Source organism: Acinonyx jubatus, chromosome F2, assembly GCF_027475565.1.
Source record: "Acinonyx jubatus isolate Ajub_Pintada_27869175 chromosome F2, VMU_Ajub_asm_v1.0, whole genome shotgun sequence".
Taxonomy (NCBI): domain Eukaryota; kingdom Metazoa; phylum Chordata; class Mammalia; order Carnivora; family Felidae; genus Acinonyx; species Acinonyx jubatus.
The window spans coordinates 45,587,645-45,612,497 of NC_069394.1; the positions used below are offsets into that span (position 1 = coordinate 45,587,645).

At 36.0% G+C, this 24,853-nt stretch overlaps 1 protein-coding gene across 1 annotated transcript; it reads left to right on the top strand.

Moving 5' to 3' along the window:
• Positions 1 to 1,777: 1,777 nt before the first annotated feature.
• CALB1 (calbindin 1) lies at positions 1,778 to 24,853 on the top strand. The gene is made up of 11 exons (XM_027064263.2): positions 1,778 to 2,088; positions 2,620 to 2,696; positions 6,884 to 6,958; positions 15,801 to 15,884; positions 15,999 to 16,055; positions 19,241 to 19,318; positions 21,555 to 21,610; positions 21,694 to 21,733; positions 21,862 to 21,915; positions 22,763 to 22,834; positions 23,165 to 24,853. Exons 1-11 carry the CDS (start codon positions 2,010 to 2,012, stop codon positions 23,276 to 23,278), a joined length of 786 nt encoding a protein of 261 aa, XP_026920064.1. The 5' UTR covers positions 1,778 to 2,009; the 3' UTR covers positions 23,279 to 24,853.

Below are 24,853 nucleotides of genomic sequence, written 5' to 3' on the forward strand. Positions count from 1 at the left end.
GAATTCGTTTTCCAGGAGTTATGATGAGCTTGCACCAGCTAATTGGTCTTTCACTCCCATGACTGGTTCGCCTTATAACCAGAAGTGCCCATCATGGAACAAAGTTTTCTCTGTGCTTGTTATCTAAGAAAATTTAGATAAATTAAGCTTCAACTCTCACAGGCAGAAAAACAAGGAGGCTTATGCAGACATTAACTTATGCATAATACTTCTATTATATTCATATGTACCGTCATCTGTGTGCATGTGACTGTATCCCTATAAGTCTAAGTTTCAGGAAGGCAGCCACTATGTCTTTTTATCTCATTACTTTTCAGTGTCTAGCAGAGTACTTTATGTAGTAAGTATCAATAAATATTCTCTGGATGAATACAAATACAAACAACTAAACATTTAATGAATGTCTATTTACTCCACGAACAGTTATTTGCCTCTTGTGTAAAATAAGAATAATAGTATTGCTCTGCATAACAGTCTCAGTCACTAAAAGTGAAAATCAGGTAAGGTAACTGAAATTCAAATAATTTGTGTACTACAAAGTATTACAGAAGAGAGAACTGTACTGAGAAGATTATTGAAAGAGACCAGCTTTCAAATGATGGGTCTCTGGGAAACAGATACACACAAAAAAAATTCCATGAGTCTACTACTGGGTAGAGTCATAATCTGAGAAACAAATTTAAGGGTTCTCATAATTACAAAATTAAAAAATAGAGCTTGGTGAATTCATTTTAATTCACTTGAAGTCTATATTTGCTATATTTGGATTTTCTCTTGTTCTTTCATTTTGCTTTTCTACCATTATAAACCCCTTAAGATATACCTTCAGAGGACTTCAAGGTCTCAAAAGATTCAAAACTAAACACTTCAGAAGCATTTATGTAAGTAATAAATTATCTACATTTGTTACATAACATGTATTCAGTTAGGTAGTTTTTTCCAACTCTGATGGTCACTTCCAGTTCCTGAAAAACTCTTCAACGAGGATTGCTTCACATAGAGAGAAGAGGTATATGTGTTAAGGCCTCTGAATAGGGCCTTGGCCAGGTCACTAACTCACCTAAGTATGAACTTGGACCAGATTCTTGGTTGTTTTAAGTAAACCATACTTTCTCTAACATTTGTATAACTTAAATCTATCACTTTCCAATTATAAGTCTACTTCAAGCTAAAAAAACCCACATAATCCTACTTTATCATGTTGGCAAGTCTTGCTCATAAAAACCATTTTAAGAAACCTGCCTATGATGACTCTCCAGCAAAAAAATAGGGTGGTTGATATTAATAAATTAATCGTACACATTAATCAAAGTAATTTAATACTTGCCAAGCTTTCACCTGACTTTGTTTAAACAAATGCTAAAATGTCTTGGAGAAATCTCTCTCTTCTCTCTCTCTCTCTCTCTCTTATTCACACACACACACACACACGCATCATTTATATGCTTGTATTCTTTATCAGCTTTCCTTTTGCATCTGAAAATCAAAACCCCTCTCTGTTATTTCACTGTAACATTCAGGAATAAACATACTTTATGGATTAGGAGAATGTGGGGGCAAATGTGTCTGTTTTCAGCCTCCAGTCTCTGAGCTAAGGATCTCCCACCACCTGCTGCTTCCTACACTCCCAAACTCCTGCTCCAGCTAGCTTTTCTGGGAGGAGAGGAGAAAACTGGAAGGGAGGGGAAGAAGGTTTGTGTGAGCAAGAGGCGGGAATGAGGAATGGGAGGCAGGAGAAGGCGTGGCCCAGCTCGGGCCGTCAGGATAAATACTCAGAACTGGGTGCGGGGTGTTGAGAGAGAACTCCGGAGGAACGCCTGAGCCGAGCAGCACCGAGGACAGCTCCCGACAGCGCCTGCCCCCGTCTTCCTCCGCAGCCCAGATCTCTTTCACACACACACACTGAGGTTCTTGCTTACCCCATACTCGCACGGACACACACACACACTCACACGCACACACGCACACACACACACACGCATACACGCAGACACATACTCGGCTGTACAATGGCAGAATCCCACCTGCAATCATCCCTGATCACAGCCTCACAGTTTTTCGAGATCTGGCTTCATTTCGACGCAGATGGTGATTATCTTCTCTTTTTAACTGTTTGAAGACCCCTTGTTCCTGCCCTTTTCCACCTTTCCCCCTCCCCTAAGCCTCCTGATCCTATTATCCCTCGTTTCTTTACTTCTCCCACCTCTCTAATCTTGTCTTTCCTGCTGGCTGCCAAACCATCAACTTGAAAGTTTATATATTTTTTTTCTGTTATCCCAAAATCTTAAACTTTTTTTTCTCTCCAAGAACGTTAATAGTAGAAAAGGGGGGGGGAGGGGGAGGGGACGAGGAGGAAAAGTGAGAGAGCGAGAAGAGATTGGGGGACGCTGCACCCCAAAGTTTCTATGGCTACACTTAACATCCTTACCATCCTTCTTTGCCTTTAGTGGGTCTAAACTTTGACACTCAGAGGGCAGGGCTGCCGCCCTTTCAGGGTTAATCAATGTAGAGGCAAGAGAGAGCCTTGCGGGTGGCCAGACAATAGCTGTCATGGAAATTGAAAGGGGATGAAACTCAGAATGAGATGTCTGATACCTGGGTGCCTCTTTGTCTTTGCAGGAAGTGGCTATCTGGAAGGAAAGGAGCTGCAGAACTTGATTCAGGAGCTCCAGCAAGCACGGAAGAAGGCTGGATTGGTAGGTTTAAGTTTGCAACGGAGGAAAAAGACCTTCAACCTTTGATATATAAATATTCTAGAGTTTTCATAATGAGCCACCGAGATCAAGTGGTTTCCAGGGAATGTAGACAGGGGGGATGTAGATTTATTGACTGAGAAAGGAGAGAAAAAGCGCCTTTCCCAATTGTGTAGGGGGGAAGATGAGATCAGGCTTAGGGGGTGGAGGGTGTTGGAGGGAGAGAAAAAGAAATCCCCTAAAGGGGGAAAAAAAACAACAACAACAACAACCTTACATCTGAAATCAGAGCTTTTAAAATATAGACTCTATACTTGTACGTGCTTTAATAATGCTTAAAAGGAAAATGTGGGTGCATGAGCTCTTTTAGCAGATCACCACCTCTTCGATTGAGTTCTATTAGGTCATTTTTAACTTCTCCTTAACTCCATGAGAGGTGGGGGGTAAAAACACATTTCTGCCCCTTGGTGGTCAGGAAACAGATCTGCAGATTATGGATCTCTTTTTCTATTGCCACTTATTGTTGACGTGGTTGGACAGATAAAAAAATGTTCTGTCTTGATCTTTCTCACTGGGGCAAAGTTGAACAACTTGCAACCTAATAATGAGCAAGAATTTAACAAGAAAGGTATTGATTTGTGTTGAGAGGGAGAAACCCAAAAGTCAGAGATGTAACAAGTAAAACAATTTTAAGAATCTCATGTATTTTTAAAAAGCAAAGTTATATTCTGATGGGAAACAATTAATGGGGTCTTGAAAACAAGCTATATTTGTGATTTAAGCAATAGGTAATTAAGTAAATGACAGTTCTTACTAATTATGAATGACTTACTTTTGGGCATAAATTTACCTGTTAAGAAAAGATGTTGTCAGCATAAAACTAAAATATACCCAGCTTGAGAATACAGAGGAGATGATTATGCAGAGGAAAATAGGATAAGAATTTTACTAATGTACTGGAGTTTATGTAAGACTACATTTCCAAAGACTGTTGGATTTGGGCTAGTTAGATGTTAATGATCTTTGGCTTTTAACTACTGGTTAGAAAGAGATTTTACATTACAGATTAGATACATCTTTTATGTCTTTAGAGGAAACCATAGGTGTATGTGATTCTTTAGCAGATCAACACCTTAAGCACTGATATATATATATATATATATATATGCTTATTTACATATCTTATAAATATATAAATAACTAATAGAATTACCTTTTTTTCCTATCTAAATTGAAAATTGTGTGATACACAGCTCTATACAACATATTCAAAAGACTAACAGAGGACTCTAAAATGTATTATAATGTATTGCAGAACTATCAATTGCTAAAGCATGAACGAAATCAACACACTGGGAATTGTTTTACCCCAATTTAATATTATATGAACCTGAAATTATAATAGAATGAGATCAAATAAAATAGAAAATGTTTTATATACTCTCTCCACACCCTCCCCTCCTTATATATATTACCACATATAGATTCCTGTAATATTATCACAGCTCTATATATCTTTGACTAATAAAGCAAAAACAATTCCTTCTCTCATTTAAAAATATATGTTTAAAATATCTGATTGGAAAATGTTACTAGCCATAAAATTTTGAATTAAAGCATTGTAAGATGCCCCCAGCAGCTAAATGATTGTATTTTAATTTTTCTAGATATGATTTTAACATTGTGATTTATTTTCAATTTAGAAATTCAAATACTTAGAAACTATAGTTTTTCAGATGTTTCTTTTCCTCTTCTCATTTAAATATTTGCACTTTTTTGGTAAATAAATAACTTCATGCTGGAGTTCTAAAGATTTTAAAGTTTTTTCTACTGTCCAGTCTCTAATAGAATATTAGAAATTCTATATATTAGATATTAATCCAAATATAACAGACTTGAGCACAGGTACAAGATTATATCAAGTTGCTTAATATTTTGATTATTGCATTTTTTCTGGGTTTTATATATATATACAGGCTTTACATAGTTAAAATCTAAATTGAGATCTAGCTTGAAAGGTTCATGTACTAGACAAATATTTCACTATACTATTGACCCCATTGTAGTAAGCCTTTACATATTTCTTCTCTTTTTTTAGGACATAACAACCAACCTTAAAAACCAGGTTTCTTTTCATTTCTGGCCACAGAATAACAAATTTCATTGTATTAATAGAAACATTGTTTGGTTTCTCAGATTAATAATGTGAAATTTTAAAAATTTCACTAATATTAACTATAAGTGAATATAACATTAATGAAATACAACAACCCAAAATATGTTGGAAAACTACATTTTACACTAAACACAGTATTTAGTCTTTAAATTTGCATTAATTTTTATAAAGCTTTATTTTATTGTCATCATCATTACATTTTGCACTGTTTAAAACATAGATTTTTGACATAGTTACAACCCAAGAAGTTCACAAACTAAACGCCAAGTCTGCTAGCTGAGGCACCTGGGTGGCTCAATTGGTTAAGCGTCTAACTTCAGCTCAGGTCATGATCTCACAGTTCGTGGGTTTGAGCCCTGCATCAGGCTCTGTGCTGACAGCTCAGAGCCTGGAGCCTGCTTTGGATTCTGTGTCTTCCTCTTTCTCTGCCCCTTCACTGCTCATGCTGTCTCTCTCTCTCTCCTTCCACCCCCCCCCCACCCCGTCTCTCTCTCTCTCAAAAATAAATAAACATTAAAATAAAAAGTCTGCTAGATAAACTAGTGGTACTATACAATTTTAAGATTTAAAATCAAATGCTTTGGTTTTTGCTTAAGGTATGTGCATAAAATATAACTGACAGTCCCATTGTTGCCAAGAGGTAAATGCTTTCATTTTCTTACAGTTGTTGCTGTAATAAAATTTAATAAATGCAAGTTACAATTAATCCACAGAAGAATTTTGTTTTAAAGACTACATTATAATTAAGTTGCTTGATTACTATTTACTACCTCAGTTCTACTAAAGATATTCACTTTAATTCAAAAAGGATTCTATAACAACTAATAGTAATAATATTTAGCCTAAATATAACTCTTAAACTGTATTAACCTATCTATCCCTAAAGCAAACTCATGTGATAGATAATACCACCATTTTGTTAGTTACAACAAAAACTGAGAGTTTAATATACTTTCCCAAGGACATAGAATAGGACATTAGTAAAGGCTGACCTATTTTAAATAGGCTTCAGTTAATGCAACAGGGCTATTTAAAATGGGCTATGTTGGAGACCCAAGGGTATAAATGCAACTTCCTGAATACTAGTTCTATATTCAGATCACTAGTTTACAGTTCACGGCCCTCTAATCTGTCAATATGTGAAGAGATTATGTAAGCAATAGATTAGAAAAAAATAATTCAAATGAGAGCCAAGCATTCACTTTGTCACTATTAAACATGTGTTCTCATACTAAAATACATGGGAGAGAAAACATCTCAGAAAAAAATGGAAACAAGGAAACCCTGGAAAATGCTCCCTAAGTTATTCTTGGAGGCAAAGATCCAAAACATATAACCAATGGTTTATAATAAGGTCATCAGTATTGTCTGTCTCTAATGAAAGTACAAATTGGTCAAGTCATTTTTTTATCTGACTTATTTTTTTTATTTAATTTTTCAATTTATTTAATCAATAAATGCCACTTCTATGTTGGAAACACAGAAGACACTGGAAACACTGAAGAGTGACAATGTGAGTCACTCTTCAACATTCACATTTTTTGCTTGTCCAAACTGAAAATACCTATTATTACTTTCCATGGATAAAACATGTTAAAATAAGGGAAATGTTATAGGGCAATTAGTTGGAGCAATATAAAAGAACGTTTCTTGAAGCAAGCAATGTTTAAAGTACATCAACAGTGATCATTATATTTGAATTCACTAACAGTTATGAACTGAATAAATCTGACTATATTTTCAAAGTATAGCATATTCTCAAAACTAGTAATAGAAGATAATAACTCAGTGATTGAATCAGAAGTGATCATCGTAACCCTTTCATTGGAAACCAGTAAATACTGTGTATCAGCTATGCCTTTAATTTTCATGAGAATAGTTAATTGGTATGCATAATTATAAATGGTTTCAATTCCAGGTGTTTTTTTTTTTTTGCATATATCGTTAACACCATCACAAGCATAATTGGTATTTTATTTAAATAAACTTCTTACCTACTTTTATATAATTTTAGGAGTTATCACCGGAGATGAAAACCTTTGTGGATCAATATGGGCAGAGAGAGGATGGAAAAATAGGAATTGTAGAGGTAAGAAACTTATGCATGTTTCGGATCTACTTTTAATAAGTGAGCTTATTGTAGTTGCGACCAACTCAAACATGATGTGGCAAGACCAATTTGGAGAGGGTTATTTTGCCTAAGTAACATGTTCTTTTCTGTTCAAAACTATGAAATAAAAAACGTCAGAAATGTGGGGCACCTGGGTGCCTCAGTTGATTAAGTGTCTGACTCTTGATTTTGGCTCAGGTCATGATCTCACAGTTGTGGGATCAAGCGCCACACTCAGCATGGAGCCCACTTGAGATTCTCTCTTTCCCTCTCCCCCTTCCCCCTTCCCCACTCATACTCTCTCTAAAAAATTAAAAAAAAAAAGTTTAAATGCTCACAAATGAAAGAGAACCTAGAGTTTGCCTAATCCAGAGCCTAAATTTAATACATTATGAAACCAAGACATGGAGAGGTGAAATGATTTGCCTTCGGTCATGTGCATATTTGCTGGCATCGATACAGTTAGAAGCCCAGGTCCCAGACTTCTGTATGAGTACCTATGCCATTATGTTACCCTGTTTCACTTGGATAAAACACCAAGTGCATTGTTTAATGGTATTTTTATTTAATAGTGTAGAATTTTCTATTAAAATATAAAGTGACATATTTGTATTCCCTATGACGATGGCAAAAGCTGCATCCTGGTTCCTGAAATTCTATTCTAGATTGGCAATTGACCTTAATAAAAACACAAGAGGTAAACAAAGTTAGTGAATATTTTATGATGTGTTATAGGTAAGGATTTCCCTTGAGTCTCTAAAAGTATAGCTGTGGGTGTCAAATCTTATCTTCTGACAATGACTATTTCTGTGGGGGACAAATATTTTTTGTGAATCAGGGAAGCAAAACTTTGATTATGCCTCAATTCTTCCGCATTCTCAGATTTGTGCAAGAGCTGTTGCTTCACTTACTTGTACTTTTTGAAACTCTGGTATCCCAGCTACTCTATCTCTGCAACCTCTTAGAGAAATTGAGTGGACAGCTTTGTCCAGAAAAATTAATAAGGTCATATTTTAAAATATGCCATATCAAAAGTATAATAATATTATTATAATATTCTTAATAGATTAGGTTGTGATGTACTCTGGCTGCCAACAACATGTAGTTATAATTTACCTTTGATTCAGAGAATTAACCTGGTTTTCAAATACTTGATCATATAGGACATCTTTCATGTCAATGTGAAATACTTATTTTCAAGCAGCTACTACAAACGGAGTTAAGGAAGGACATACTATTATTATCTTTGTAATTAAAATATTTCCCTGGAGTATACACATTCCCCTTTGCCTATGTGTAACTCATTACTATATAAATAGATAAATTAACAGTACTGGGACTTACAGATTGACATAGAGGCCAACTAATCAAGGTATGAAATCATTGAGGACAAGAAAATAACATTTAAATGAACATAAATGATATGAGGCAAATCTATTTAAAACTAGTTGGAAAATCTAAAATCAGTGAAATTACTGGGTGTTGTATGGAAACCAATTTGACAATAAATTTCATATATTAAAAAAATAAAATAAAATTTATTTACTTAAATTTAAATTTAAAAATAAATAAATAAATAAATAAATAAATAAATAAATAAAATCAGTGAAATTATAGATGTGCCTATCTCAGAGTTTGGTACACTTTATCATTCCAGTAGAGGAAGGACCATCATTTTATATTTAACATATTTCACCTTGAAAGACTCCAATGGTCGCAGCTACTTATTTTACTTAATTTCTTCAGTTATAGTAGATTAAACAGTATTATAAAAAAGCATGGATCCAATTCACATGCATTTTATACTTTTTAAAGGACTAAAATCCAGGTTTTACTATTTATGATACAATCACTTAACAATTATAATTTGAAGTCCTATTTGAATGAGTGTCCAGGGGTCACTAGCAGATGCATTGTCCTGGAGGTATGAGGAAAGAAATTTCTCTAGAAGTTTGAGATAAGAAACTGTTGTAGAAAGTAAAGGTTGCATGTGTGAGAAAAGATAGTTAACAGAAGAGGATAAAGTTAAGGAAGGTTGAAATAAAGAATTGAGGAACTTTTATAGCAGTCACAATAATAAAATTTACATTAGTATGACAATATACAATTTCTAAATAAATACATTCTCTCATTTGATCCTCACAACAAAATAAAGTAAGCCTAAATACAATATGAAGGTTTATTTTTATAGTTGGGGAACCTGAGACTTCAAAAGAATTTGACTAATGTTAAGGAAAAAATAAGAAATGGGGGAATAGCCAGAAACCAGCCAATTTCTTCTAAACTGGTTGGCCTTTTTTTTTTTAATTAATAAATGATCTGTGAATTTTCTGCATGAAAAGAAAATAGTTTCAATCATCAGTAGGTTGGTTTCTTATGGCAAGGCTTTATGTTTAGCCCAATTGAACAGGATGCACAAAGTATAGAGAAGTTACCAGACCAAAGCACTTGAAACATGATTTGGACAAAACTTTCAGATCAGCTGAAGCAGATTAAGAGAAAACCTTCTAATAAATTCTTATGTGTCTCACTTAACATTCCAGGACACAGAATTTTTTGCTGAATGGGACTCCTGGGAATAACTAGCCAAAAATCCTCATTTTAAGGATGAAGAAACTGAAATCCAGAAAGGTTAAATGATGTGTCCAAGGTCCCACTGGCAGGAAGGACAACACCTGCAGAGAAGCCTAGATTGGACTCGGATTTCAGAATTCTTTTCATTAATCTGAGTTATCAGCCATGGTGTAAGAAGAGGGGTGGAGTGGTAATTAGTTGAAAAGAAGAGAATTATAGAATGGAGAACAGAAAGAGTACTCAATGCAGGAGTTCATAGGCACGTTGATTCGGTCTAGGGTGGTTAAGTAGGAGTGAAGAGAGTAAAGAGAGGTTCTGAAAATCATTGGAAAAAAGAAGTTGAAAGTTGCAGATTACATGTAGAAAACCGGGATGGGAAGGGTAGGGGATGCCTGAATTTATAACATGCCCTCTAGTGTCACTAGGAAGTTGTATAAAATGGAGTTCATCTTTTCTTTTTTCAACTTGACGTATATCACTTGCTAAGAAATCCTATATATAATATGGGACACAAACACACAAATCCTAGCTGGGAAAGGGAAACCCCATGTTTTCCAAAATATGTGATAATCTACCTACTCGTGTCAAGATACTGTAACTTTGGTGTTCAAATGGAAAAGAAAGTAGATTTGCCTATATATTTAATAGGTGTATTCATGGGCTCATCAAAATCTAATCAAGGTAAGCCAAATGATATTCATGTGGTAGTCTGCTTTCCTGTTGGAAATGGGCTAAAGTGATTTGGCTTTAAGTGAAATACGTTGCTCAAAAGATCAGAAAATATAGTGATTAATTTTCAAAGTTCTGTCCTGAAGTGCACTGACCTTGCCAACAACATACTTTTGCTATCTAGAAATATTTAAAATGAAGGGTAATATATAGATATCTTTCCTCTGGACTTTTAAATTTCATGTCTTTAAATAGATTTTAAAATTCACACAAATATAAAGAGATTCCTAATACGAACTGAAAACAGCAGCACTGAAATTCTGAGAAAACTTAACAAATACCATGACAGTCAAAAAACTGTTCTAAATTTATTCAGACTAATAGCTCTATTTCAGAGAAGGCTGATTAAAATAATTAAAACAGGAAGGCTGAATGATTCAGCAGATAACGTGAGCACCAGAGAAGAAATTTCTAGTAAGCATAAGATATTTCCCTTAGATAGATATCAAATACGTAAGCTTTTCACCTGATCCCTTGGGCAACATGTGAGAATATACCATCCTCTCCAGTTTTATTCTATCTATTTGTCCAGGTCAGTACGTCCACTGAAAAAAATAGATCTAAAAGCTATTTTAATCCTAAAACTGTAACAACCCTCCGAGGGAAGCAGACACTTCTGTAGACTTTCCCTCTTTTCTTCCACAGTGGGATTTGAGCATATGAGTTGAGCTCTAGTGAATGTAATTTTTCATGGCAGACTACTTTTCCACCTCAGAATTTGGGGAAATGATGGACAATGAAATCAGATTAAAAACTTCCCTCTGGCTACGTGTTTTTAAATGATTAGGAAAACGTTTTTGATTGAAGATTTTAATGGAGGGTGATGAAGGTTACAGACGAGGACCTAAAAGTGAAGAAAGTCAGACTATCTGATTTCAAACCTGGCTCAAACTATAAACTGTCTGATAGCAGTTCATTTATCCATTCTGCCTCTGTTTCCTTGTCTGTAAACAGGGATGGTATAGGAGGACCAACATCAAATTTGATAAAGCATGTCAAACAAATGGATCAACCCTGGCACACTGTAAAAGCTCAATAAATACATTTGCTAGAATATATTTAAAAAAAAAAAAACTAAAAATCTACACCATTCTTCTGAATGCCAACCCTTTTTCCCACTTCTTATATAATTTTTCATATTCTAATTGTTAAACTCAACTTGTCTTAAATTTATATGAGATTATTTGCCTTCCAAATTTCCTGGAGTCACTTAATTGCCTAGGAAAAATACTTCTCCGGTTCCCAAATGAAAGAAGTGAATGCTTTGTTAATATGTGCTGAAGGAGGTTAACATGTACCATGAATGTCTTCAAGAGTTAAGAATTATGCCTCATATGTGCTTTGACTTATTTAGCTCGGGCATTAGGTTTCTAGTAAAAATTGCCCTTCGTATGTGCTCTCCTTGCACCTAATACTTACCTTTATCACTATATCGACTTTTCTCAAATTGTAGGGAAAATGTTTCAAATTATCTGCCTCCCTATAAGGTTCTTACCAGCAGTGACTATGAATCCCCAGCATCCAGTGCAGTGCCTAATAGGTTCTGAATCACAGCTACATGAGCTATAGCAAGGACTTTCAACCTACTTCAAAATGTAAGGCAGGAGTTCTACATAATACCTAGGAATAAAAGAAAGATGTAAAAAAAAAAAAAAACCCTGTGACATGTTCAGTTCTCTGGGAAGCAGATCTAAGTTGAAAATTAGCAGTTTAAGGAAGTTTATTCAGAAATGCTCTTGGGACCAATACCTATTGAAAGGAAATGAAAAGAACAGGACTGGACAGAGAGAAACTAGGGGCTGTGATATAGTCTCAACGGAGGCTTTAGCTGATGCTACAGTGGGCTCTAAAGCTGGGATGGCCAGTCCCAAGTTGTGGGACAGGGCTGTGGTTTTTGTTTTGTTTTTTAAATTTTTTTTCAACGTTTTTAATTTATTTTTGGGACAGAGAGAGACAGAGCATGAACGGGGGAGGGGCAGAGAGAGAGGGAGACACAGAATCGGAAACAGGCTCCAGGCTCCGAGCCATCAGCCCAGAGCCTGACGCGGGGCTTGAACTCACGGACCGCGAGATCGTGACCTGGCTGAAGTCGGACGCTTAACCGACTGCGCCACCCAGGCGCCCCTTGTTTTGTTTTTTATCTCCACGTGGATCACTCTTGGGACACTGTCTCCTTGGGAAGGCAGTTCTCTTCGGCCTAGATAATCTCCCAAAGTCACCCCCAAAGGCTCTCTCAAAGTAACACTGTCAGGACCTAAAGGGAGCTCTGGGTGGAATACCACAATATCCATCCCGATCTCTATCCATAATTCAATAATAAGTTGTTTGAATTATCTCTAAAGGAAATCTCTATTTATATACAGCCTTTGCTGACAGTAGACCATAGTCAATTGCCTTCACCCATAGGTTTAGTAAGATATTTACTGAAATGTTTGCAGGTTCTAGGCAGAGAAACAGTAAATAAGACACGGACACTATCCTCATATATAGTCTGCATTTATATCTAGGAGAGACAGGCAAACACACTTTTCCTTCCCAACTCTCAGTGACAAGTAACCAGTTCTCACAACTGAAGCTCTGAGGGTTTCTGGTCACAACTGTCTGCCTTCTATTCGTTCCCCTTCAATTATTCTTTGCTCTCTTTTCCAACCCACAACAGAGTTTTGAGAGTTCATAAAAAAGCAGGCAGGTAGCCCAAGAATTAAGAAATTAGCAAAAACCTTGGAACAGGCAGTACCGAATACTTGCACAGACCGCAGAGACTTAGCAAATCTGAGAATAAAGCAGCCTTACTTGACACCTTCAATAAAAGACCTCTCACACTTTGTAGATACGCTCTTAGACACCAGAGTTGGAGAGCTACTGCACCCAGCTCTGAAATTTGAACATTGATGCACAGTATGTTGATGGAAACATCAATAGCAGGACCATTACATTGTGAAACACACCTTTAAAAAAAGATGATTTCTTTGTGTTCACTATACCTACATCCTATTCACATTTATTCCGGTGTCAATCTGTTTTATAACTTTTTTAATGTTTATTTTTGAGAGAGAGAGAGAGAGAGAGAAAGAGAGAGAGAGAGAGAGAGAACAAGTGGGGGAGGGACAGAGAAAGAGGAAGACACAGAATCCAAAACAGACTCCAGGCTCTGAGCTGTCAGCATAGAGCCTGATGTAGGGTTCAAACCATGCACCTTAAGATCATGACCTGAGCCGAAGTCGGACTCTTAACTGATCGAGCTACCCAGGCTCACCTCATTGTGTCTCTTTTAATGGCTAGCTTATAGTAATGTCTTATTATAATCATTTACATGTTTAAGACTCCTTTTTAATGTCTATAAAATGGGATGGCTCTATATTCAGTTTAACATTAATAGTTCAAACTAATAGGTTGAATATGTCATATGTAGTTTCAATCTATATTTTTTTAAATAATGAAACCAAGTAGGACCAAAATGTCATGGCAAAAGAAACATACATTTATACTAGATATGGAGAACAATTTTTACCGTCTCTATATTTGACATTCTAGAGACGTCTAAACTTAATGCAAGTTATATGAACTTTAATTTTCAAAACAAAGATGGTTAAAATTCTCCCTTATTTTACATTTTGTAATCGCTTGCTAGTTCACTCTTTTATTTTTTTTCTGTTTTCATGAATTTGGAGGATTTTAATAAGTGTAATTTTTTCAGAAAAATTATTTTGTGTTCAAAATACTGAGTTATTAAAATACAAGCAATATAGAAAATTACAATGGAGACCGTAAAAACGAATACTATAAGTCATGTTAAGTAGGCATTTTTAATGAAGTGAAATTATCAACCAATCCACAAGCATTTATGTCAGGCATAAAGCATGGCTGAGCACACACTGGGCATTCAGCAGATGAAGACAAAGAGTGGCCTCTGCCCTCCTGAAATGGATGGTCCGACAACCTACAAAGTGGTATCTGACAAGTTACATACCAATAAATAGAAGAATTGCTATTTGCTATTTCCTATTCCCTAAATGAATGTTTATGTTAATATACAACTATACTAGTGACCTTTGTTTCAAAATAAGAAACGTTTTCTGACTGAGTCATATTAATATTCTAATAAGATATTTGGGTCTGTTCTTAGTTTCACTTCCATATGTAGTGTCTACAAACTGAATGGATCTGGTTTGAGGTATCATTTTAAAGACCCAAAAACAAGTGAAAGGACATATTATATGGGCATAAAAAAGCAGAGGTTACTTGCATAGAAGTTGGAATGATATGTTTTCTATAAATTTTATTTTTTAATACCCCTCAGTGGATGAAACTTTTTAAAGGAGGGGGTGGGGAGCTAGTCTTTCCTATAATTTAGTAGAAATTTTGGAACTTATACTGAGCTTAAGTTGATCCATACCACAGGTTCTTGGGCTAAAATCCAGGGATGAGCGTCCATGCCTGAATTTCAAGTGAATCATCAACTTCTGGAAATTAGATGAAATATAGTTTGTGTAGGTTCATTCTTTAATGGTGAAGATGTAGTGATTCTACAAGATTCTCAAAGTCCTTTTGAACCCAGTACATTTAAGAGATGTTGGTTTCTACTTCAATTCCTTATTGTAGTGATGAGAGTACTAAGTTCCAGAGGTGGCTGAGGGAGTTGCTGGGGACCACAGCTAATTAGCAGCTGAGCCAAGAATAGAACCCATGCCTGCAGTGAGGCCATCAATCCAGCTCCCACCCTCCCTGCATGCAATAGATAGATTACGTTCATCTTAAAATGGGATCTGGAGCCCTTTTATCTTCCAAAAAAAAAAAGAAAAAGGAGGGGAGCAAGAGAACTGAAGTTATGAAATGAGATCTAAGGAGACAGGTCATAGTGTTGAAATGGAGATCATAAACCCGGGCCCTGGATTCCAACAGTGGGCACCCTCTTGGATGAAACCAACAGTTTAAGAACAGATTTTCCCTCTTTCTGTTTAGTTCCACTGTTCATCTTGAGTTGTCTTCCCACCTCTCTTTCCACTGCCTTACAAGTATCTTTAGTGTATCTTCCTCGCATCTCTAGGCTTTCTCCTCAGACCTGGGAATTCATTGCTTCCCTTTCTTCCTTTCCACTACATTCACATTTCTCATAGTTTCTTTCCTTCTACATGACACGTACGTCCCCACATTGACATGTATGTGCCCCACATTATATGCGCCCTGAGAGGAACAAGACTGCTCTGTGGCACAGAAGAGGTGAAGGCCAGGATGAATCTGCTCAGATGAGGAGTGGTCCAACCAGTCCTATCTGAGCTTTCTGGGCGCACGTGGACCAGCCAGCCAGCCAGCCAGGCAAGGCCACCCAAGCATTGGAAAAGACACCGGCTCTGTGTAGGAACAAAGTATCAGCAAGGGAAGGTCATTCCTAACGTTTTTCCTCTCCCGGCTTTCTAAGCAATAAAACTGCTTCGAATAAATATGTTCAAAAAGAACTAAGCAGGAAGTAATGACAGAGGCTTGCTTTCTTTACAACAACTTTTCACAACTTTTTCAGTTGGCTCACGTGTTACCGACAGAAGAGAACTTCCTGCTGCTCTTCCGATGCCAGCAGCTGAAGTCCTGTGAGGAATTCATGAAGGTAAAACAGAGCCCTGTCAATGAGGGAGGTCTTCAGAAAGCTACTTAACGCAGGAAAATGGTGGCTTTTTTTTTTTTAATGTGTTTGGTTTTCCTTATCCCAAATTACTTACAGACATGGAGAAAGTATGATACTGATCACAGTGGCTTCATAGAAACGGAGGAGCTTAAGGTAAGCAAATAAATACGTGTGCTAGGCTTTCTTTTTCCTTTTAAATACAGTTATGAACTCTGTAACATTTTAAAAAGCCTCCCACGAAAGCAACTAACTGTTGAGCAACGGCACACTTTCCCCCACTCTTCCACATTGTTAATGAAGTACCAGATGAAACAAGAGACTTCAAGTACGTCTTCAGTTCTATTCAGCAATGCAAAAGAAATTAGCACTTTCTGTGGTGCAAACAAATTGTTATACTAGATAGACAAGATATAACAGGATACTAAGCCAAAGAAGACACTCATTTTCATTGAAATTTGCCATTTTATTTTACGAATTAAACAACTAATATAAAGAGATTTCTCTCTCAAGAGAAAGAGAAACGAGTATTGCACATTCTTTTACCTAATCTCCACCTGAGTTCTGAAGTTAGTACTACGCTCCTGAGGAAAGAGATAAAGAGAAGTTTAGTGATGCGCTAAGGCGACACTGAATGAAGACACGGGGCTGCAGTGTTTAAACCCAGACTCCTCTGCCTCCAAGTTCCCTCGACATTCCATACCACCTTCTGCCTCTCAACAAGAACGATAGAGTCCTCGCACGATCCCACTTCTGAAAAGTTGCAACTTTGAAAGTGAATTTAGGAACTTACCTCTCACAAACGTACAGAGGAGCTGGTGGGGGAGGAAGAAGATACAAAGGAGAAGGCAAAGTGGTCTAGAAATCAAGTTATTTTGTCTGATTTTTCATCTTTCAAATGGGGGTAATAATACCTTCCTCTCAGATTTATCGTGAAGCTCAAGTAAAATTCTGTGCATGAAAGATTTTGTGACATTCACAAGGCACAATAAAATACATTATTCACGAACTCAGTAATTTACTAGTCTTTCAGAAGTATGGCAACATCTTTCTCTCATTTCCTCAAATTGTCTCCAAGACTTCTCAGTCCAGAAGACCCTATTTTGTCTATCTGCAGGAAATAGAATAACTAAAAGGGAGGCAAATTGATACTTACTGAGCACCTATGTGGTGCTCAGTACTATGTGGCTGGTAGAGTACTAGGCACTTGAAATGAATTTTGACATTTAATCCTCACAGAAAACTTGCAAGGCAGGTATTATCATTCCCACCACGCAGAGAAGGTGAAATTTACAGAGATTGGATAATTTTTCAAAGTTACCTAGCTGCTTATGAAAAGAATCTAGACGATCTGACAATGTTAATGATGTTTTTTCTCCCCCACAACACCACATACTTCCAAGCTTCAGGCATCAAGAGCTACCTCTCCTGTCGTCCTGTGTGGAGATAGGAATATCAAATACCATTTCCTCATCATGGTTTAACACGGTTTAAGTCACATACAGTTCTTTTTTTTTAAGTTTTTTATTTTTGTTTATTCTGAGATGGGAGGAGGGGCAGAGAGAGAGAATTCCAAGCAGGTTCCACAAGGACAGCACAGAGCCCGACATGGGGCTCGAACTCACAAACCGTGAGACCATGACCTGAGCCAAAATCAAGAGACGCTTAACTGACTGAGCCACCCAGAGGCCCCATTCACATTCAGTTTTAGAGATGGAACTAGGATGTTTGTACCACTGTAAAATTGCTAAAACACACAACAGCAGCTTCTTGGAAATATAAACATTTTAAATGTGAAAACAAGGTCTTTTACACAAACTTCCAACACAACAACCTAGAGCTCACAAGGTGACAGTTAAACTTGTGTTTTTATTCTACAGGACCAAAAAAATAATCGTTTTTAAGTTCATAATGAAAACCTTAGCTCATTTCCAATACTGACCTTCTTTGTTCTACATTTTATTCTCAGAAAGAGATTCTAAATAGAAGTCCTCCTCTCTGGGGAATTTTAAAGATAAGTTGGCATTCTTTTTTAATGGATCTTTCAAGAAAGCTAATTTTAAGATCCATAATAGAGTAAAACATCACTTGCTCTCAGACACGACTTTGAATCTCAGCGTCCCGAGGTTTCTCCCAGGCTATTTTTGTGACCACCATTTTAGTCTCTGATGAGGCTTTTTAACCCAATTAATCTCTGACAAAAGGCTCATAAGGCTCAAAAATAAAATTCACCCCCAATAGATAACTTTGAATTTTCCATGCTTCACTTTGGCTTTGAAGTGCAATGCTTGAAATGAAAATAAATTTAATCAAACAAAGAAAAAGGTCTCCTTTCTCAGAAAGAATGAAGTTAAATCAGCCCAGCAGAACTGGTACATTTGGGAAACAGAAAAACCACTACAGAACCAAAGATACCCAATCCTTCAATAATATCCAAGCATAGTATTTGCTCAGTTTTCCATAACTGCTTTAATTCATTTTCTGAAAATAATAAAGAAGTTGCAAATGAACAGCACTAGACAAAATGATTATCATATGCCTGAGTGCTAACACTTTTATGTGGCTTTCATAAAGCTTTTTATTTCTTTTTTTTTTTAAAGTAAACTCACTCCTAAAATCCAACTGTCAAATTAATAATCATCTTTTTTCATCCTTCCCACAATAATCTCTATTTTAATATGATTCATATATCCTTCAAGGATTAGATAATATCATCTGTGGCCAGCTGTTTTAGTCTGAACAGCCAGCTGAAGCATTCTCTCCAAGGTGCTTGGGACAGCATCAAGCCTAAAAGTTAACTGACTGGCCCTTCAGTGAAACAAGCTTCCTAGTAGTCAAAAGCTGATGTGAAAATACAGCTTGCAAGGGAAGAAAATCCACTAGAAATTAGAGGTAGTTCTCCATCTGGCTCACTAAGAATTTTGACTCACATTACAAAGGCATAGAGAGGGGCCCTTGTGTTTCTTAGAAAATTCATACGCGCCTTTGTGAAGATAACATTATGTAGAAATGCATCCATTGGGCTGGTTGGTGTACAAGCTTGTACTCAGATTCCTACACGGTGCACAACCCAGATACTCATTTAACTGAAGTCACAAAAGCAGTGCAACACAGACTATAACACATAAGGCAGATGTACCTGTCAAAGGCAGCGGCATCATTGGAATGCCACTTGAACCGTGTAGAATAATGTCCCTTCTAAGGTCTTCTCCTCGCCCAGTTCTACCCTCAAAAAGAGGCCTTCTTTGCATTCTTGGGATGTTCCGTTTCAGGGCAGCCTGAAATGAAAGCAGACTGTAGTTTACTGATGACATTTATCTGAGCGTTCTTTGTCTTAACAGAACTTTCTAAAGGACCTGCTGGAAAAAGCAAACAAGACTGTTGATGATACAAAACTAGCTGAGTATACAGACCTGATGGTAAGACTGATCTTGGAGAGACTGTAGCCCAGGGCCTGTGAAATATTACTATGTTCTTGTTAATTCCCAAGGCTATGGAGGATACATGAAATAAACCATGGTATGGGCATCACTTGCACACAGGTATCATTTCACTTGAAAAGTGAAATACTTCAGGATGTTTACACCTTGTGAGGCTGAGTGAGAGCTCTTATCATTGGCTTTAACATAAGTAATCAACACGAGTATTTCTTTTCTTGTGGAACTGGGTAATTTTTATCTATAAAACATCATTTTTCTTACAAAGCCAGTGTAACTATATCACCAAACTTTGAGTGAGGCATTCCAAATGTACCCTGAGCCTGATGCTATGATAAATAGTATAACCAAGACCTCTTATAGAATATTGCTAATAGAGCCAAGAAACTTGCTTAACACATAAGCCCTTAATGATTTAGGAATGAACACATTTATGAAGTTCTAGGTAGAATAATCCAGCCCATGAAGGTCATTAATTTCAAATGGGTAGTTTCTTCATTTTGACTCACAGAATTAAGACTATGAAGAAAATTCTTTACCAAACTGATTAAACTATGGACCACTATTTTGGAAACATTTTAATTAGTTTTTGAAATTCAGGCAAAATTTTAAATTATCCATATCAGTACATATATGTGCTTTAAGTACTGTAAATGTACAGTAAATTCTTACAGGTTTAAAATAAAAACCCATAAAATATACATGTATATTATAAAAATTATGTTATATTAGGTTGATAAAGGGGTTAGACTTTTTAGTTACCCTGGAAAGTCATCTTATAAAAGGTTTGATTATATTTGATGTAACGGAGGCTTACTTTCAGCCCATCCACCTACTTTGATGTAGGGAAAAGAAAAACACTAGAACTTTACTGTTGTCTTATTCACTATACAGTGAGATTATGGAGTGAGACTAATCTTTAATTTCAAAATTTAAAATTTAAAAATTTTCATTGCAAGGAAGTATCCTTTTCTATCTACTTGTCATAGCATTAGCATACAAATGTGTCACAGTGGACAGATCTGAATAACTTGTGGAAATGGACAATAACCTACATTTATCAGTTTTCTGTTTTGTGCCAGTCTTATGGGATGTCTATTTAAAGTAAAGACTCCTTCCAGGTGGAAATTTGAAGCAGTCTTTTAAAAACCACTCAGATGGGAGTTTCCCCCCTGTTGGATTGGCCTGGCGTATCTGATTCAATGTCATAAACCAGTTCAAATCTGAGAGGCAAATTAATCAAGAACTAATTAAAATTTAAATATATATGTTGAGAAATATTCCCCTATGGACACTAAATTGTGTGATCAAGTCCAATGTCTTGGTAGACAGTTTGACAATATTAGGACTCATGGTCAATAGAGTGTAAAATGTGTCAGTATCAGACCCTGAAAAAAAATCTGCCTCCTACAAGGCATGTTAGAACATCTGAAACCATAGACTCTTCTTTTTCTCCCTAAAGAGACTTCACTAAACCTATATCCATTATGACCCTGATAACATCCCTTTCTTTAAAAACAAAATAGTGTTGCTTTTTCACATGTGTAATGTGCAAACTTTATATATTTTAACACATTTCATCTATAATCCTTCCATGTAATATAGTACAGCAGTAGTTGCTACTTTCTAAAAACATGAATGTTTCCTGAATAAGGGTAGGAGTGTATTTATATACCTGGACGTGTCTTGGTGTATGATGTACATGTAAGTGCAATGAGGAGGTAGTTAGTATCCGAGGGTAAATAAAACAATTGAGAATGATGCAAAAACTCTATTCTCTAAGAATGTATTCATTCTTCTTCAATAGAAGTCTATTGCTTCTCTCTGTAAGTTTATGCTCTAAAAGAAGGAAACAAATATTTATTCTCATATCATTCTTTGGAGAGTTTGAGGGTGTGCTATATATTGCCAGACACATTCTCTCTCACATCTTGATACATACACATACTTGCAAGAAAAATAAATGATGGTATTCTAGAATCTAGCTAAGATCACTATTGCTCTGTTTGACTATTCTACATTGTCCTGAGATACTCTGGCAATTGACCCAACTTACAGAACTAAAAATTTACACTCAAAGCTTAATAAAAGCTAGTTTCTAGAATTTTGCTGCCTGTATAAGTAATTGATAACTCACAGTGCTTTACTTTTAATTTTCTTCTCCTTCCTGCAATAAATCATTCTTCAATGGCTACCACAATAATATTCTGTCTTTCAGCTGAAATTATTTGATTCAAATAATGATGGGAAGCTGGAATTAACTGAGATGGCCAGGTGAGTTTAGGAAATACATGGATATTATAATAAGTTGATCCTTGTCCGGAAAATCTCATCTATTAATATTTCTCTCTCAAAAGGTTACTACCAGTACAGGAGAATTTTCTTCTGAAATTTCAGGTATTTCTCTTTTCCCTACTGTAAATATTATTTTCCTTGGAAAGTTAGACTGTGGGGGATTTGCCAAGGGAAACACAATGAAATACAATAGTAGCATTTTAACCTTTTCTCTCTTCTCTATCACCCAGGGAGTCAAAATGTGTGGGAAAGAGTTCAATAAAGCTTTTGAGTTATATGATCAGGTAAAAGTTCATTTTTATCTATAATTTGATTGTTTAGGAGAGTTTGGAAAATGCTCACTTCAGTGAAAAAAAATCTCTCAAACTAAAGGTCCATATTAAAAGTAAAAGGAGCTATTAAAATTACTCAGCCAATTCATTCTTGTCACAGGAAATGTATTATGGTATGTCCCAATCAGACGAATCTTGATTCCAATCTCATGCTGTAATTTATCTATTTTGCGGCTTTAAATAAGACACCAAACTCCTCTGAACCTCAGTTTCCTCATTTGTAAACAGGAGATAATAATACCCACTTTACAGGGTGGAATGAGGATTAAGTTAGTTGAAAACATCCAGCAAAATCCTCCCCACCATGTGATAGATGGTAACATCATGCACGTGAGGAAAGTTTGTTAGTAATGTCAATAGTTGGCGTCCTTTATTTTCTTCTAATTTCTCTACTTCTGGACCAAATCTGACCTCTTGGGCTCTAGCATAGCTCTGCCACTACCTGCTGTGACATCAGGCTAGTCACATAGCTTCCCCAGGCCTCAGGGTCCTCATTCACATGAACGTATTTATGACCACTTAATTACTTCAACAGGAGGTGATATTGTTAACATAAGATGAAATATTAAATCTGAAAGTGCTTTGAAAAGTTCAAAGCGTTTTATGAATGTAAGGTGTTGAATGAGAGGCAATTCACATGTATTTTGGACCTCGGGAGCAATTAAGCATCTTGAGGGTCGGACATGAAGACATTGGAATATCTGCCAGTGAGATTTCTGAGGATTTCGATTGTTTCTGTTTATTACATCCCCCATTATTGTTCAGTTGGTTGTAAACTGGTTTTTTTCTGCTCCCTCAGGACGGCAATGGGTACATAGATGAAAATGAACTGGATGCTCTACTGAAGGATCTGTGTGAGAAGAATAAACAGGTAATTTTGTTACCATGCCACTTACTTTTTAGGCAGACTATAAGGATCCATCCACCACACATCCATTTTTGGAAGTCTACTTTAAAGATTTATACAGCAACAGCAGTAGAATTCAATTCTTAACCTGGTTTGGCACTGGCCTAAATCAGCGTAACTGTGATAAATATATTTTAAAACAACCTTGTGATTATTCACTTTAGTGTAAGATTTCAATCCAGCTCTTAATGGATTGATGTAGCAAGCAGTTTTCATCCTATGTTTTATCACTTGACAGTGGTTAATTAACTTCCATATTTAACTGGATAACAATGCCATCTATGTTCTATACAGGACCTGGATATTAATAATATTCCAACATACAAGAAGAGCATAATGGCTTTATCAGATGGAGGAAAGCTGTACCGAACGGATCTTGCTCTCATTCTCTGTGCTGGAGACAACTAGAGTTAATGACCATGACCACTTACTAGCGATACATTGTATCTAAAAAATAACTGTGCACTATAAGGGAGTAGGCTGTATTTTCTTTTGTATCTGTAAATTTAACTGCATATAGCTAATTACCCAGGATGTGTGGCACTTTCTTTTCAGCTTGTTTCTACACCGTTTGTAATGTACAGTTTTTGTAACTACATGATTGGAAAAGAACGTCTTAGGCTCAGGCCAGTCAATACACCCAACTGGGAACAAAAAATAACTGAACACATTCTTGCTGTCACAAATATAGTTGGACATGATTTCCCTAAAAATTCCACTAGGATTAATCTCTAAAATTCTAGTCTCTGATGTGTAAATGCACATTTGTCACTGAATAGGAGAATTATACCTAACAAGTTACCGCTTCAGACAATCATAGGTCTGTCCCACAACATAGTCTTAAGCTGTATTTCCAATTATTAGGAGGAATGTGCTTTTGCATCTAAAATACCAAAATATCAATCAATAGTTAGTTATTTGTGGCTCTATGAGGTTAACAGTCTCACTAGACAAGACTTAGTTAATTAATCAACAACACGTCTACTGCTTGAATCCATACCAAGCTATTGGTTCAAGTTAATTTGATGACAAGGAAGAGTAGCACCAGATGAAACATAAATCTGTCTGATTCTACATCTGTATTTCCAACAAGCCTACTGTCAGAGAGTATGACCTTAATCCATTTTCTAAACTGTTTTCACGTGTTGCAAATTATAATTATTCTAGTCAACTGCTGTTTTTATGTCATATTGTGTGATCTCTGATTAAATTATATACGCCGAGTATCCTGGTGTCTACTTTGCATACTTCCTGGATTTTCTTTCCATGTAGGACTGTCCATTTCCACCAAGGGTATCTGCTGCCTCTGAAAATATTTTTTTCTAGCTATAACAACTCTATTTTTTACTACATAATTAACTTTTAATGTTAAATTCATAGCACCCTGATTGTTGAATGTTATATCATCAAAAATTTTGTGTATTCTGTGAATCCTATATATTTCATATTGAGATCAGCATTCAAAATAGTTCTATTTCTATCTGCAAATAGTTTCAAATGAGTTAAAAATAACATCTGAAGAGAAATACTAATGTAATCATTTATCATACTTAGCAAGGGAGATTCTAAAACGTTCTTTTGACCTACATCCAAGTCAGTTTCATATATTTGTAGCTAGAATATCCTATACTGGTTACACCTGACATGTAATGGTTGGTGACTTCGGATTCTTTGATTGTGAAGCAGAGAGCTAAGAGTTATGTGTCTTTATGAAATTTACAAAGTTACCGCCAAAGAATTAATGGTTCTAGATCAGTTTAAATGTCCCCAATTCTATAAATTCAGCACTACTTTTCTCAATTCATAGAAATCACGACAAAATAAAAGTGAGGTATCTCTTTCCCTCAAGGATGAACAGAAAATAGATGTCAAAAAATAAAATTTATCAAAATGATGTATTAGATTGGCTTTGCTTCTAGTGTGTAAATGGAAGCACTGACCTTAGGTTGAATTTAACGACTAAGAATAAAGAGGAAAATAACT